The sequence below is a fragment of the Squalius cephalus genome, assembly GCF_949319135.1.
Source record: "Squalius cephalus genome assembly, chromosome: 10".
Classification (NCBI taxonomy): Eukaryota; Metazoa; Chordata; class Actinopteri; order Cypriniformes; family Leuciscidae; genus Squalius; species Squalius cephalus.
In genome coordinates, this window is record NC_137131.1 from 7,073,810 (window position 1) to 7,090,945 (window position 17,136).

Below are 17,136 nucleotides of genomic sequence, written 5' to 3' on the forward strand. Positions count from 1 at the left end.
GGTGAGTTATATCACTTTATCGGTAACACTTTGTGCCTCTCGGTGCAATCCGGTGGCGTGTGTTTACTGCACCTATATTAACGGTCTCCCGTTGATCTAACGTAACGTTTTCTCGGAGTGTTGTTTTCTTTCCTCAAATGCATTTTACCTTTATGGTTCCTCGGTTCTATCCGCCGACCATTTTAAACGCTTAATATTTTCTTTTACTTGTTGAATATTACCTGTCGGTTCACCGAGGTAATTATTTTATTTATTTATTATTATTTTCATTCCGCTTAACTTAACCTTACGGTTCACCGAGGGTGTTAGCGAGTAATGATGGCTAACAGCTCGATCGCCACTGGTTTCCCAATGGCTTGTAAGCTGTGCCCTAATCATCTTCTCCCTGACGACGTTCATGACATCTGCCCGTCGTGTTTGGGCGTTCAACATCTGCGAGAGGCTCTCACGGACCCGTGCATGCACTGTAGCCTTTTGCCTATGTCGGAACGACAGCTCCGTCTTGCCGAGTTAGACCCTAATTCAACGGTGAAACTTGGGCAGGTAGATGTAGCCCCTTCGCGCACTCGAAAACGCCGTGCCTCGGCGGCAGCTGGTGCTCCCCTCCCATCTAAAAAGGCCAAATCGCGAGACGATGTACATTCACATGTTGAAAAAGGCTCACTTTCTATGACGGTATCGGCACTTTCTTCTGAGATGGCGGAGCTGAAACGCCTGCTTCACTCGCTTCAGCCTGTCACATGTGCTCCGCCTGTAAAGATGACACAGGAGGATGAAAATGTGTCTCTTGTCTCCCCTTGTTTTTCCCATCATTCTGAGTTCGATGTGCTTTCTACAAGTGCTTCAGATTCATTTTTTCACGATCATGGGGATACTTTGAAGGTTGCTGCACAACCTTCACCTCAGGCTGTTCTCACTGGTTACCCAGCAGCAGAGGGGTCTAGTGGGGGGTCTGTTCAGTCGTCTGGACAGGCCCAGCCCTCCTCCGATGATACTTTGGCTGTGCTTCGAATGGCAGTTGCTCGTTTGGGACTTGATGAGTCACCTGCACAATCTGCCCAAACAAATGTGTTTTTCAGACAGACCACAGCTTCAACCTCTTTTGCCATGCCACCATGTAAGGATTTTGTGGCTGAATTCTCAGATGCTCTCACCGGTTCTGGTCCACCTAAGCGGCGCCCAAAGACTGCTCGAATGCTAGCATCCATGGCTGGAGCAGATTCTATCGGGGTGGGTCGCGCTCCGGAAATTGAGCAGCCTGTGGCAGCTTTGGTGGTGTCTCCTGATGAGGCTCTATGTGGGAACGTACGATGTCCCAGTGCGCAATGCGGTCGTACGGATTCCTTGCTTAAAAAGGCATATGAGTCAGTTGCCTACATTGCCCGAGCAGAAAATACAATCTGCCAGTTACTCCTTGCTACCACCAGTATGCTTGAACCGGCAAATGCGGATCCCTCGGTTTCACAATTTCTGCAAACTGCTCTGTTGACTACAGGCCATGTGACCCGCGAGCTGGGTAATCTAACAGCCACGCTTCTGGCTGCCCGCCGTCAGGTGTGGCTTGCCCAAGCACGACTGCCGGAGGACTGTAAAAAGACATTGAGAGACCTTCCTTTTGTTCCCGGGCATCTTTTCGGTCCAAATGTTCCGGAACTGTTAGAAAAAAGAGTTAAATTGTCTGAAGCCACTCGCCAACTAACACAGGTGCAGCGCAACCCTACGTTTAGGATGCCAGCGGTTCAGACCCGACAGCACTATGCCCCAATGGAGCAACGTTTCCGACGACACGCTACACCTCAGTCACAGCCCCCTCAAAGACCTCGTGTTCCTGGAGATGCAAGAGTTTTTCGCCCACCTCATCGACCATTTCCAGGGGGACCCCGTCAGCGCCCCCCCGCAAACACAAAAAATCGCACACATAAAGCCTGAGACAGTCAGGCCGGCGGTCGATCGTTTTTCTATAGATCAGTTGGAGTACTGGAGATCAAACACAGCAGACCCCTGGGTGCTGGAGACTCTGAGCAGGGGATATACTCTACAGTTTCGACGCCGGCCTCCCGGATTCTCAAAAATTGTTCCTACAATTGTCAGAGATGCGGTTCGCGCAAAGGCTCTCTCTCTGGAAATTCGTTCACTGTTAGAGAAAGGAGCCATAGAAAAGGTTCAGGGAGACGGGTTCTATTCAACATATTTTCTTGTTCCAAAGAAGGACGGTGGTTTCCGTCCAATTCTCGACCTGAGGTTTCTGAATTTGTTCCTGAAGGTCCTTCCTTTTCGAATGCTGCGCACAGCCGACGTTCTTCGGTCTGTGACTGCAGACGATTGGTTTGTAAGTGTCGACCTGAAAGACGCATACTTTCACGTCCCAATTGCTGTACATCACAGGAAGTTTCTACGTTTCAGTTTTCGGAATCAAGCTTACCAATTCAAAGTACTACCCTTCGGCCTTTCCCTTGCTCCTCGCGTCTTTACAAGGTGTGTGAGCGCAGCTCTGTCTCCTCTTTGGATGAGAGGTATGCGCATCCTTCCTTATTTGGACGACTGGCTAGTCTGTGCCCCAACAGAGCGGCAGGCAGTACAAGACTCCAGAATGCTTTTGAGTCATGTGCAGAAGCTAGGGTTTTCTGTGAACGAGAAAAAGAGCCGTCTGATTCCATCACAGACCACTACGTTCATAGGAATGACCCTGAATTCCTGTCTAATGTCTGCCACCCTGTCTCAGGAACGTGTGACAAACATTCTGCAACTTTTGGCTCGCTTTCGCCCGGGAGTGTCTTTACAGTACGAGGTGGTCCTACGACTGATAGGCATGTTAACAGCGGCTACTGTGGTGATCCCCCTGGGTCTACTCCACCTCAGACCACTCCAGTTATGGAACAACAGTCTGCGGCTAGATCCCACCAGGCACCACCATCGACTGGTTATCATTTCTCACCGTTGCATATGTGCGTTGAAGCGGTGGAGACAGTTAGAGTTTCTGAAGGCGGGGGTGACACTGGGTGTTGTTTCCTCTCGTCGGGAGTTGGTCACAACAGATGCTTCCCTCACAGGATGGGGGGCAACGTGGAATTGGAGAGGTATTTGCGGGCGTTGGACACCAATCCAGGCCACAGAACATATCAACCTGCTAGAGCTGAGGGCGGTGTTTTTGGCCCTAAAGTACTTCATGCCGGTTCTGGCAGGCCGCCATGTTCTCGTTCGGTCCGACAATACCTCAACAGTGTTCCATCTGAACCACCAGGGCGGCACAAGATCCCGCAGGTCTCTACGGTTGACTCACGAGATTCTGACATGGTGTCAGCCACGACTCGCTTCACTGAGAGCAGCTCATATTCCAGGAGTATGCAACCAGACAGCAGATGCTCTTTCCCGGGATCAAGTACATCCAGGAGAATGGAGGCTTCATCCAGTTGTAGTCCAGGAGATCTGGCTAAGATTTGGAAGAGCAGAGGTGGATCTCTTTGCTTCAGAGACGAACACCCACTGCCGATTATGGTTTGCAAGGACAGAAGTGTCCAGTCCTCTGGGCCAGGATGCACTGTCTCACGAATGGCCGAACTGCCTGCTGTATGCGTTTCCTCCTATCCCTCTGTTGTGGGAGACATTGCACAGGATCTCCCTGCGCAAACACAGAGTGTTACTTGTGGCACCTCGGTGGCCAGCCAGACCATGGTTTCCTTTGTTGCTGAGACTTCTGACGGGAAACCCTTGGAAGCTTCCCCCCAGAAAGGACCTCCTCTCCCAACTGGAGGCCAGTGTTTGGCACCCAAACCCGGCTCGTCTGCAGCTTTGGGTCTGGCCATTGGGCTAAACCCTTCCCTGGAGCATTGTGATCCTGCTGTTATTCACACCATCTCTAATGCTAGGGCTTCTTCCACACGGCAGATTTATGCTTCTCGTTGGAAGCTTTTTTCTGCATGGTGTGAGGAACAAGGACTCGTTCCTGCAACGTGTGGCATTCCGAGTATTTTAAGATTTCTTCAACGTTTACTGGAAGAAGGAAAAGCAGCTTCCACGCTGAAAGTGTACGTTGCTGCTATTTCTGCATATCATGTTCCAGTTGGTGGATCTTCTCTTGGCTCTCACAGTCTTGTCTGCAGTTTTCTGAAGGGTGCACGCCGTCTGAACCCTGCTCGGAATCCTCATTTTCCTGTGTGGGATTTGTCACTCGTGCTTGATTTCCTGGGCTCACCCCAGTTTGAGCCCTTGCAAAGCATTGACATTAAATGGCTGTCTTTGAAGACTTCTTTTTTGTTAGCTATTGCTACTGCAAAACGAGTTAGTGAGTTGCACGCACTGTCTGTTGACAAACTATGTTTGCGTTGGTTACCGGATGACTCCGGGGTGGTTCTACGACCAAATCCTTCTTTTCTTCCGAAGGTTCTTCTTCCTCAGTTCATAAATCAGCATATCGAACTGGCCTCTTTTCAGACTTCTTCAGAGTCTGATCCAAGTGCCCAACTTTTGTGCCCTGTCCGTGCCTTGAAATATTATGTGAACTCTACTGCTCAGATTAGACAGTCAGACCAGCTATTTGTCTGCTATGGTGGTGTGAAGAAAGGTGCTCCAGTGTCGAAGCAAAGGTTGTCGAACTGGATAGTGGAGACAATTACGTTGGCCTACAAGGCAGCAGGAAGACCTTTGCCCTGTGGACTAACTTGCCATTCCACTAGGGCCATCTCATCTTCATGGGCTGTTTTTAGAGGAGTTCCCCTGGTGGATATCTGCACTGCTGCAACCTGGGCTTCTCCATGCACGTTTGCCCGGTTTTATAAGGTCAACGTTGCTGCTCATCATGCAGTTAGTTCTGCGGTTCTTCTGGAGCGGCCTTAAATCATCAGGTGGGTGGCATTCCTCATGACTATGTTGGTATGTGTCATCCATAGTGTTTACACTGCCTCTGGCGGTCAGTAAGAATGAAACAGAACGCTAGTTACGTATGTAACTGTGGTTCTGTGAATTCTGGATGACCGCCAGAGTTCTCAGTCACTCGGAATGCGCGAGAAAGGCGTACCGAGGTAGATTGCTGAGCTACTGTAGCCTATAATCCTCCAATCCTACGTCACGCAACGTGACTTTGTTGGTATATTTACTCGACCTATCTTAGCTGGCGCAGCGATTATCCATAGTGTTTACACTGCCTCTGGCGGTCATCCAGAATTCACAGAACCACAGTTACATACGTAACTAGCGTTCTTTAAAAGATTGCTAAACCTCGGAAATTTTGAAAATCCAGCGAGTAGCTTTTTCCTTTCAAAATTAACTGTATACACTACTGTTTGAAAAGTTTGGGGTTTGCTAATATTTTTATATGCTTTTAAAAGAAGCCTCTTATACTCACCAATTGTTTCTATTTTAACATCTTACAAAATATAATTTATTTCTGTGATGAAAGCGGATTTTTTTAGCATCGATTATTTATTACACTCTTCAGTGTCACATGATCCTTCAGAAATCATTCTAATATGCTGATTCGTTGCGTTACAGTAAGTAACATTTCTTCTATGTTGAAAACAGTTGCTTAATGTTTTTATGGAAACCGTGACATATTAATAAGGATTCTGATGAATAGAAAGAACGGCAGTTATTTATAACAAGCATTTTTATAACAATGTCTGTTAAAAGTCTTTACTGTCACTTTTGTTTAATGCATCCTGGCAGAAAAGAGGTATTGATTTCTTTAAGAAAAAATCGTATTGACACCAAACTTTTGAACGGTAATGTGTATATAAATATTAGTGGCCCTTTTTAAGAAAAATAAACTTCTATTTTAATAACAATAAGGTAAAACTGTTTGCAGCATTAAATTAATTTAATTTGTATATAATGTGGGATGTAAAATTCACTGGTGAAATCGTTTTCATCAGAAATTGACACTTAAAAGCTGAAGTTGGAAATGTACATGGTTTTGTGCAAGATGAGAAAAGGGGGAGACTTGATAAATAGTGTTTAATGTTCAGTTATGTAAGAATTATGCTAATGTTATTCTTGAGTTGAAAGAGGCTCTACAAGCACTTCTATATCTTACACTTCTAACCCTATTTACAGCAAATCAACAGCTTTTGTATTACTCAGTGTTATCTTATTACTGTTAATGAACAGATATGTTGATAATTATAAGAGTGTTCAGAATGCAATCAGTTTGCAACACTTCTCCTGCCAGTTCAGAAGTGGCCATGGCAGACGTTAGCAGCAGCTGAGCTGGCAGAGATTTTTTTGCCTTGATGAGAGGGACAGTTTTGCTTTTGAAACAGCTTTGGCTACACACAGCAGGTCAAATCTCACAAAACTGCTTGTTTCCAGCGCTACTTTCCACACATAACCCTGTCCCCCTTTCTTGAAACGACTTTGAGTGAGGTTAGTTAGAGTCTTCAATAGCCTGAGATTAAGCGAGGCGCCCCCATCACTCTTCTGTTTGCCTCTATACTCTTCTGAAGACCATGCAGTCTTCACTCTCGTCCAGAATGGTTTCTTCTTTGTAAGTCTACTGAGTGTGATGGCCTTTAAACTGATGGTTTTGCTCCCAAAGCTCAAATTGCAGGTTTCCTCCACATTGTCTTTTTTAACAACATAAATTACTGCCAAAATGGGTTTCAGAGTTTTGCTGATGGTTGGTTGAAAACGACAAAACAATTGTACAAGTTTGTTTTGAATTTACTTTGAGTCCTGGATATAATATAATAAATGATTTTCTAAGGATTTTATATATATATATACTGTATATATATATATATTAAAGGTAGGGTAGGCAATTTCGGACAGGCTAGCAATAGCATGCTAGCTTTGAAAGCAAAAGATCCCACCCTCCCTTCAGATAGCTCTCCAAAGCCGTCACTCCTTCAAAACACATGAACACACACAGCAGAGTTTACAAAGCGTCACGAGACGAGAGACGGCGTTATAGTACCTCATATCTCAAAGCACATAACATCACAATAATAATGAACATAAACAACATACAGAGCTCTTACTTGTACCAACTGACTGCTGCAGATTCATTTCGCTGTTGATAGTGTTGAAATAGAAACGCATAAATCCCAGTCTGAGGACATGAACAGCTCACAGGTTGCCATATTGTAATTACGGTTACGGCATGGCGTGAACACAGCATAAGCTATTTGTTTTGGTTCAGGAGGAACTGTAAAAGGCAGCTGCTATTTGTTTTTGGCGCTCAACGAGTGTCTGTCTGCAACTCTGTCTATCTGTCAGGCTGTCTGTCTGTTTATCTGTCTGTCTGTAGTTCTATCTGTAGTTCTATCTATCTATCTATCTATCTATCTATCTATCTATCTATCTATCTATCTATCTATCTATCTATCTATCTATCTATCTATCTATCTATCTATCTATCTATCTATCTATCTATCTATCTATCTATCTATCTATCTATCTGAAGGATCTCTTGGCTGAGTTGTAAGCCTTCTCTCTAGAGCTAAGTCTACCTTTGTTTCTCCCTGATCCCATTGTTTGAAGTACTGCACAATGTCTCATCAAATGAACCTCAGATGAAACCTCAACTCAACCCTTTGATGCCGTGGAGTACACTCACGGCTCTAATAAGGATATATGTCTTGGGACAGTTCACTGTTTAGTGCCATCTTCCTGGTAGAGTCAGAGCCCTGTACTGCATGATGAAAAATAGTAAAATAATGCTAGTTTTGCTCTGTATGTTTAATAACTAGACTTTTACAGTGTCACCATCATACTACTAGAATGTTGCCGCTTGGGCAGTAATTAATGTCGCAAATACCAGTAAATTGACTAGCGCAAACTTTAGTAAATCACCTTGCATGATTAATTTAAATACTCTCCTCCCATAAATTTTGTGTCTTAAAGGGAACACCTACAAATGCATATTCAATAAGGTCAGCCACAAAAATAACCGTGTCCACACCTTTTCAGGACTAATTTTTCACTACCAGTAGTTTTTTAACGCCAAAAGAGGGTTTGCGCAGCCGCAAACTTAGTAAATCTGGCCTTTAGTGCTTACTGTGGGAATCTCAGTCATTTCATGTGCACACTCTTGTTTTGAGGAATATTTAATCCTTTACATATGTCTGCATTATATGGTGTGCTGCACCGCCACCAAGCATGGCTGTAAAAAATCTTAATTCCTTAATCCAGAGCGGTTGACTCATCAGAGTTTGAAATAAGCCTCTCGCAGCTTCCAAGCATGCACAAAGAATGGATATTCATCTACAGAAATCCACCATTGCTGATAATCACCTTTAGATTTCAGTGAGAATTTCATGTGGATTGTGCCTCAGAATAGTTATAACCAAAATTTGAGTAGTGAAAACACGCTTTCTTGTGCTTTTGTTTGGTAGATTCGGCTGCACGGGGTCCAGGGAATTAAGTCGGGCACGGTCAGGTGCTTGGAATACAGATAGCTTAACCAAAACTTTAAAGCCTGAGACAGCAGGGTTTTCCACAGAATAAGGCACCTAATCTAAAATGCATCATGGGATGCAGCACCATTGTTATCCTGTCCTCCTCGCCTGCCTCCTTCCATAAGCTATTGCCTTGGCAAAATAGAAATTGCACTCAATGTACTTGAGGTTAGATATCTGCAAAGGGAATTTCAGCTTGTGTATACGGAGGTAAATAAATATTCCCATGCATTTTATAATGCAAGGTGTTTTTTTCTGTCTGTTTCGGGTTTAAATGAGGTTCTTTATTTCTCCTTCAGATACAGTGCTCATTGTTATATTTTAAATAAGTGTTTTTTTTAAAAGCTCATGGCTATTCACTATAGTGTAAAATATAGCATTAAAAGCCTCTAAATTTATATATTTTGCAAAAGTTGTATTAAATTGACTGTAAGCACATTTAGTGCAGCTTAAACATATAGCAGTTCCAGCTCACCATCAATCTCAGCTGAATTTCGTTCACGGATTTTGGACACTGACCTAGATATGTCCATACATGAGCGGTTGCTCATTAATGTGAAGGTATATGGTGTTTGAACACTTTTTGCATGTCTTTAATCAGATTTCTCTGCTCACATCTTCAGGCATAGCTGGCAATCCAGTGCAGTTCAATGAGAACGGAGATGCCCCAGGACGTTACGATATCTACCAGTACCAGATAAAGAACAAAACAGCTGAATACAAAATCATCGGCCACTGGACTGACAAACTTTACCTAAATGTAAGCGCATTCAAGATTACTAAAAAAAAAAAAATTTTCCCCCGCTTGTTTATTCACTCTCATGCCGTTCCAAACCCATATTTTGTTATTATATTCTCCCCTGGAACACAAAAGTACACATTTTTTCAGAATCTTTATCAGTTGTTACCATACAGCAACAGTAAACAGTGACAATAGCTTCTTCAAGCTCCAAACAGGGCAACACATACACTTTAAAAGTGTGTGTGCAGTCTTTCGAATAGCTTTGTGTGAAAAACAGACTAAAATAATGCTATTATACTCTGAAGGTCACATAAACTGATTAACCCTAACTAACTGCAAGTTGGTCAAACTAGATCTTAAGTCACAGTCTTAACATAGAGGCTAAGTTTATGCCACAGGGTTTAAAAATGGCACATAAAATTGTATGCACATGAACAAATAACACTTTACTGTCAGTGATGTTAGTATTAGTATAATAATTATTAAATAAAGACTTAAATTTCGATCTCTTCCTCAAACATGGCTTCAGAATATTTTTTTGAGATTTACACCTCCTGATCACTTTAAACTGTCGTTTTATGTCCGCACAGTAAAAGCTGCACAATAATTCCTCACAAAAAATGTCTTTATTGTTCCACGGCATATGGGGTTGGAAAGACGTAAGGATGAGCAAACAATGATAGAGTTTTTGGTGAACTTGACGGACACATCGCTTATGAATAAGGATTGAAGTATAGCCTTGAGGAATACAGTTTAAAATTGCTCCTTTGAGATCCCCAAGAATTAATTTAATGAGTCAGTGGATGAGGAAATGAAAAGACTCATTTGAGATGTTAAACATTGTTTCTTGTCTCTAGCCGAGATGAATGGTAAATAGTGTTTGTTTTTGTGATTCAGACACGGACGATGCAGTGGCCAGGTGGAGGGAAGCAGGTGCCATCTTCCATCTGCAGTCTGCCCTGCAAACCCGGGTGGCGCAAGAAGATAGTTAAGGGCATTTCCTGCTGCTGGCACTGCGAGCGCTGCGATGGTTATCAGTATCAGGCCGACCTCTACACCTGCAAAATGTGCCGCTATAATTCAAGACCAAACAAGAATCACACGGGCTGCCAGCCCACCCCGATTGTGAAGCTGGAGTGGAGCTCACCATGGGCTGTTATACCAGTCCTGATCGCTATTGTTGGCATCATGGCCACCCTTTTTGTGGTGGTCACCTTCATTCGCTACAATGACACGCCAATTGTTAAGGCTTCCGGACGTGAGCTCAGCTACGTCCTCCTTACGGGAATCTTTTTGTGTTACGCTACCACATTCTTGATGATCTCGACCCCAGATGTAGGGATTTGTTCACTACGGCGAATTTTCCTGGGGCTCGGAATGAGTATCAGCTATGCGGCGCTGCTCACCAAAACTAATCGGATTTATCGGATTTTCGAGCAGGGAAAAATGACGGTCAGTGCACCACGTTTTATCAGCCCAGCTTCGCAGTTGGTAATCACGTTCAGCTTGATATCCATTCAGCTCCTAGGGGTGTGCATCTGGTTCGCATGGGCCCCTTCTCAAGCTCTCATTGACTATGAGGACCAGCGCACGGTAAACCCAGAGATGGCACGTGGAGTTCTAAAGTGTGACATATCAGACTTATCACTCATCTGCCTCCTGGGATACAGCATGTTGCTGATGGTGACGTGCACCGTGTATGCCATCAAGACGAGAGGTGTGCCCGAGACCTTCAACGAGGCCAAGCCCATCGGCTTCACCATGTACACCACCTGCATCATCTGGCTCGCTTTCATCCCCATTTTTTTCGGGACATCGCAGTCAACGGAAAAGGTAAGAGTAGATGAGTGAGCGCAACTCCTCAAGACCTTGCGAATCAAGTGTTTTAAAGTAATAACAGCATGATTTACCGCCTCAGCTTCCCACAAAACATGCCATTCAGCACGGTCCATTTTCAGCAAAAAACAGACCAGCAGGACCAAATTGACTGTGTTCATTTGGGCTTTAGATCAAGCAGAGTGGTAAAACAGACAGTTTATTTCAAAGAGAAATTGAGAATCATGAGGTTTTACGCTACAGCGAAGAACTCACGTGGTTTCCTTCTAATATTGAAAAGGACATGTGCGGCTGGGAAAAACAAAGGCACTCTCTTTTGCCCATCCAGCACTGCTCTCAAAGATAAAAGAGACTTTGAAAATAGCAAGGAGATTGAGCGTCAGCTTTTTGTAGATGATGTAATCAGCTGACAAGCACTAACTGACTTGGAATACCAAACCCCAAAAAAAAGGCTCTGCTCTTCGTTTTGAGGCCGAATTAAATATGCAACTACCCTGGCATTGGCTGCATTACTCATTTCAATTAGAAAACCTGGGACCTTCTGTTTCTGAAGCTTAAGATAAGGGCTTTCTCCTTTTTCAATTTAAGTTTTATTTAATTAGTGTCTCCCTTAGCAAAGCCTTGAACAAGCAATTTCAGCAATATGAGTATTGTTATACTTGTTGGTAGGGAGCCATTATTGCTTTAAACTCAGTTTCCCACTGTGCATTTTTAACCGCTGTTTGAATGACTCATTCAGATATAAGATTGTATGAACTGACTTTGGTAATTGCATGCTGGCTTAGACTAATGTCTGCCCACACCAATCAAAAATAAACAAATAACTATCTTTCTGCTGATCAAAAAAAATCATGACATAAACCCTGAATCGCATGGTCTCTCTTCCCTTCTCTTTTTCCCAGCATCTGCTTTTTTTATCTGCACCGTAAAAGGTTTTAGTGTGAATTTACAGTATTTCTGGCAACTAATTGACTTACTTTCATAGTCATTTTTACTTTTCAGTAAAATTTTATTTGACCCATATAGCAATTAGTGTTGATCATTTGAGTGATCGGAATGCATTCTGTCTCAAATGTATTTTGGAGTGCATTTAGACTTTTTACGGTTGGATGGCAATGATGAGTTAAAAAAAAAAAACATGAAGGAATTAAGTTATCAAATTAAAAATGTGTCATGTTCCTTTGAGCGCTTGAATGATGGCTCGTTTAAATATTACAGCTTAGTTTTATGTCGAAAGATAGCAATTCAGTGTGCTATTGAAGTTGTTTAAATGGGTTTTGACATTCTAATTGCAATGTTATGGCTGACATTTCAGTTGTCTACTATTGGTCAATCTACTATAGACCTGATCTACAGATCATTCCAGTATTGCTGGTATTCAGTATCCCAGCATGAATAAAATAAACTTTTTTACTTCTGGTTTATTTTCAGCACACTATGATTTTTATACAGTAATATAGTTACCATAGAAAATGATGCTTTGGATTCACAGTGACATTCTGAATCTTGTAAAATGCTGGTAATTTTTGAGTGTTATTCACTCAAAGCCTACCAATCCTCTCATGGTGTAATCAGAGTTTGACGTTGATTCTGCTCTGTACATCCCAGGACTGAAGAAAAAGTTTTAGCAATTAGCTTTGCATTGAAAATAAAGCATGCATCATATGACACAATCCCACCACTGTGTGCTCAACAAACAGTGTTTTCAGGGGGGAATTAACATATCAAAACAAGAGCACCTCACAATCATCCAGGCTGGCAAGCACAATAAAGCCTGGCGAGTCAGAGATGACATGTCTTTTTAGAGCAATTAAATGCCTCACTTCCTCCTGGCCTGTGATTTACCTTATCTCTCTGCCTGTGCACTTGTCACACGATTTCTGCCAGACGCCTCATCAGCATGCCGGCTCCATCAGTTGTTTGTCATCTTATGTCAAAGTGAATAATGAATGTCTTTGGAGGCTTTCTGGAGCATTTGAATGTGGGCAGCTGGTCTGGTCCCTGCTGAATTTGATCAGCCTGTCAAATGATTAATCGCGAGGTCATCTTATTGTGGTTTAACCAAAAGATTTTTTAAATGAGCTACTCTGGCAGGTAGGTCTCATTGTGGTCTAAGGGCTTTAGCATGCTTCCTTCCTGGATTTTAGAAGGATCCAGATGGATTTTTGATTGCTTTGTTGGGTAAACTTGAAAGCATGCCCGAAATCCGATCATTGAAAAAAGCCTGTATAAAAAAAAACTGTTTTGTCAAAAAGAGAATCATGATCATTGTCTGCATCTAAAAACAAACGTGTGGATTATAATAGATAAAAAAGAAATAAAATAAATGCAGGTAAGCAGCTGTTTCTATCCTACAGTAAATGTATTCAGTTCTGGTAAAAATTGTAGCCTAACACTCTGAAAACATTGGAAACCTAGCACGTTCTTAAAGGAATAGTTCAAACCCAAAATAAGAATTATGTCATTACTCACTCACACAGAACACGACTGATCCAAAAAAGACCACAAATCACCATAAAGGTATTGTAAAAGTGGCCCATATTATGCATCATTATTCCAAGCATTATGAAGTCACACAATAGCTTTGTTTGAGGAATAGACCAAAATTAAAGCTGTTAAAAAAATCTTTTTGGTCTGTTCATGTGTGCTTTGACATGAAATAGATATCCCTATTAAATCTCTTTTTATTTTCCTCCCAAATTCTGTTTCATTTTTCTGAATTATTTTTTGTCCTTTATAATTTTCTGTATTCCGTTTTAAAAATTTTGCAATCAAGCATGACTAAGTAGAAGTTAAAGATCTTTGGGACAAACTTTTGTGTTGGCTTACAAAGCCTTAGCACGTTAATAGATAGTGGATGTAACTCTATTAGAGTTGTTGTATAAAAGTTTTGACCCCCTCATTGATAGTCTATGGGACTTTTCGTAGTTCTGATCGTCTGTATAACGAAAATCAAGTCCGATCAGTTAGTTTACTTTTCACCTATGCGTCTGGAATATCTTCATGATATATTTCAAACCCTCATCCCCACAAATGCCATTTTGATGGCACAGCTTATCAGGCGATACTATGGGCGTGACGTTTTTGCATTTTATTTGTCAGGGACAATAATTCTTCAAATACAAAACTTGAGTGTGCCAGAATTTGCGAAGACGACTCATTTTGATGGGATTTCCCTGCACAAGTTGATGTCGTAAGGAAAACATACAATTCCTTCTTTCTGATGCTTGATGTTATCACATCCCCTCTCATGTTGGTTTCGAAGAAGCTTGATAATATCTTAAGTCTAGTGTCTCGCCTTACATGGACCTGCTATTTGTATGCATCTCCAACCTCCAAAACTGGAAGCTATCATTAGAGTGCCATCATGTCGTTAGGGTTCACTTGCAGGGGCTCTCCTCCTTTGTGTTGCTGACAGAGTAATCACTGTCTCTTTCTGAGCGAGGTCAACATCTCTTATTTACATGCGTGTGTATCAATGTGTGTGACAGGTTTGATAGAGGGGGGCCCTGACCTCTGTTAAATGTCAGTTTCTTTGACATTCCCGTTATTGAACTCCTTCAGTCTGTCATTCATTTGCTGTCACCTAAATAAGCACCTTGTAAAGACAGATCCATGAGAGCTTTTTTCTGAAATATTAAACAGCTTCCCACAGATATAATTTAATGCAAGTTTTACACTGTAAACCTGGTTCTACCTGCTATGAATTAAAATAAAGGAAGATGCATTCATAATAGTATTACAGTGTGAATACAAAAAAAAAGTAATAATGTATTATGGCCAATGCTCAAGGCATAAACATGTACATTTATTTCCACCCAGTCAAGCATTGCATAGCCGAAGAGGTACTCCTGGTCCCAAACTCACACCATTGGTTGAAGTTCTTAGGCTGGGTAGTTCAATTAAGCAGAGAATTATTTTGAAAGCATCACCGAGCCACAATGTTTACACCCCTCGGGAGAATCAACCTACGAATGACTTGCTTATAGTTAGTTGTCTATGCGCATTAACATAGAAGAAAGTAGATTAACATAGTGACATATAGAGCCTTTTACAGTTGGTAAACATGGTGACGTATTTGTGTGGGCGGGGCTTAGCTGGAGGCAGAAAGATCCCTCTGGCCGCTTCACTAACGTTAGTTTGCCAGTTTTAGCTTGTTTTTTTTTAACAGTGACTGGAGAAAATCCAATTTTATCTTAATGTGCAAGGTCACACTCACTGTCCAGGACCGCGATTGTTATTTGCAAAAGTTAATTTTAATGTACGGAACCAGATTGGCTGACCCGTACACGTACACGCTCAGTCAATGGATGGACGATCTGACAGGATTAATGTTAACGCTACCTCCGGCTGAGTGGCCTGACTTCTACACCTACCCGATAGAGAAACTGAGCGTAAAGAGAAACTGAGGACATATAAATCTTTAGATGCCTATAACTATGTGCTGAATGGTCACGTAAAGATTTGTGTGTAAGATCCACAGTTCTGCCTAGCCAGCGCCAAGAAGACGACAATGTAAAGAGTGACATATTACGGTGCAATTTTAAAGATGTGGATATTTTCTAGAAATAAAAATTCCAGATATAGCATACTCATTTTTCATTGATTCTTGCACCCAACAACACAACAAGATGACATTTAATAATAAAAATAATAATTTAAGCACCTTATTATGTAGCCGAATCTGTGCTGGTTTGTATTGGCCGCCTCCAGTTTTCCGTTTGTTTTGCCTCCAGCTAGCGCCGTGACGTAACTGTGACGTCGGCGCAAAAGGGGTCTATAGAATTAATTCATTATTACGTTCAGGGATGGCCTGGATAGATGATAGACGGGCAACGTCAGTTCTGGAGTGCTGCTGTCCTGCAGAGTTTAGCTCCAACCCTAATCAAACACACCTTAACAAGCAAATCAATGTCTTCAGGCAAGAGATGGGCTGTGTTAGAAATCGCCCCTATACCCTCATTCACTTTTCCCTACATTAGTCCACTAATATAATTCACTTGAGGGAGTGAATGAAAGCAAGTGAGTGAATTTGGACACTGAGGCTGTTTCCAAAGTCACCCCCTATACCCTTAAATAGGGCACTGTTTGAGGGGACAGCCATTTGTAATGGTGTCTGAAACCATAGTGGATGTTATTGAGTGCACTCATTCAATCCCACAATACACCGCAATAACGAGTGTACAATCGATGTATGCTCAACGGCTAGAGAATACCCATAATGCACTGTGACGGTCAAGCCAAATGAATTCCCACAACTCGCCTGAAGATGGCGGCCACAGCTGAATCATCAATCCATCCATTTTTCAAACAACTGGTCCAATATGTGGCTACAGCGTAATATCATACAGGTGTAAATTCCTTTTAACTTGATTATTAAATTGTTTAATTAAGGTCTATATATGCTAGTTTCCATGTTCAAGATAAATCTTTTCATTACTACTGGAGCTGCCAGTTTGCACTTTCAAATGATTACAGCAAGCACAAACAATGCAAAAGCAGCAGCCTTTCCAGCACTCAGTGTCCGAATTAGCTCACTCGGTTTTCATTCACTCCTACAAGTGGACTAATGTAGGGAATAGTGAATGAGGGTATAATGGGTGATTTTGACACTGGTTGAGTGTGCCGAAAGGTCAGCCGCTTTTTTTATAGTATGTTCTTGTGGTTTAATCATTTTTTGAAACTTAGCAAACTTGCAGCTCCAGTAGTAAGATTAAAATATTTATCTTGAACTCTGTCATGTAAACTATGTATAAAACTTAATTGGATTAACTCAATTAAAAGGAATTTATACCTGTATGATATTACGCTGTAGCCACATTGGAACAGAAGTTTGGAAAATGGATGGATGAATGATTCAGGTCCGGGCGCCATCTTCTGGTCAGAGGTGGGAATTCATTGGGCTTGCGACTATCACAGTGCATTATGGGTATTCTCTAGCCGTTGAATGTACATCGGTTGTACACTCATTATTGCGGTGCATTGTGGGATTGAATGAGTGCACTCGATAACGTCCACTATGGTTTCTGACATCACTAAAAATGGCTATCCCTTCAAATAGCACCATATATTTAAGGGTGTAGGGTGATTTCTGACAACACAGTCTCACCCCCAAACGTCACATACTGACGCGTCTTGACCAAACGGCAATATACGACGAAAAGGGTA

The 17,136-nt window shown here is 42.2% G+C and overlaps 1 protein-coding gene across 3 annotated transcripts in view; it reads left to right on the top strand.

The window, feature by feature from the left end:
* Window positions 1-17,136, top strand: part of grm4 (glutamate receptor, metabotropic 4) — a 162,332-nt gene that overhangs the window by 129,264 nt on the left and 15,932 nt on the right. For all 3 annotated transcript variants that reach the window (XM_079883137.1, XM_079883138.1, XM_079883136.1), the window contains exons 8-9: window positions 9,014-9,150; window positions 10,030-10,965. In XM_079883137.1, the coding sequence (XP_079739263.1) occupies window positions 9,014-9,150; window positions 10,030-10,965 (1,073 nt within the window). The remainder of the gene's footprint in view (window positions 1-9,013; window positions 9,151-10,029; window positions 10,966-17,136) is intronic.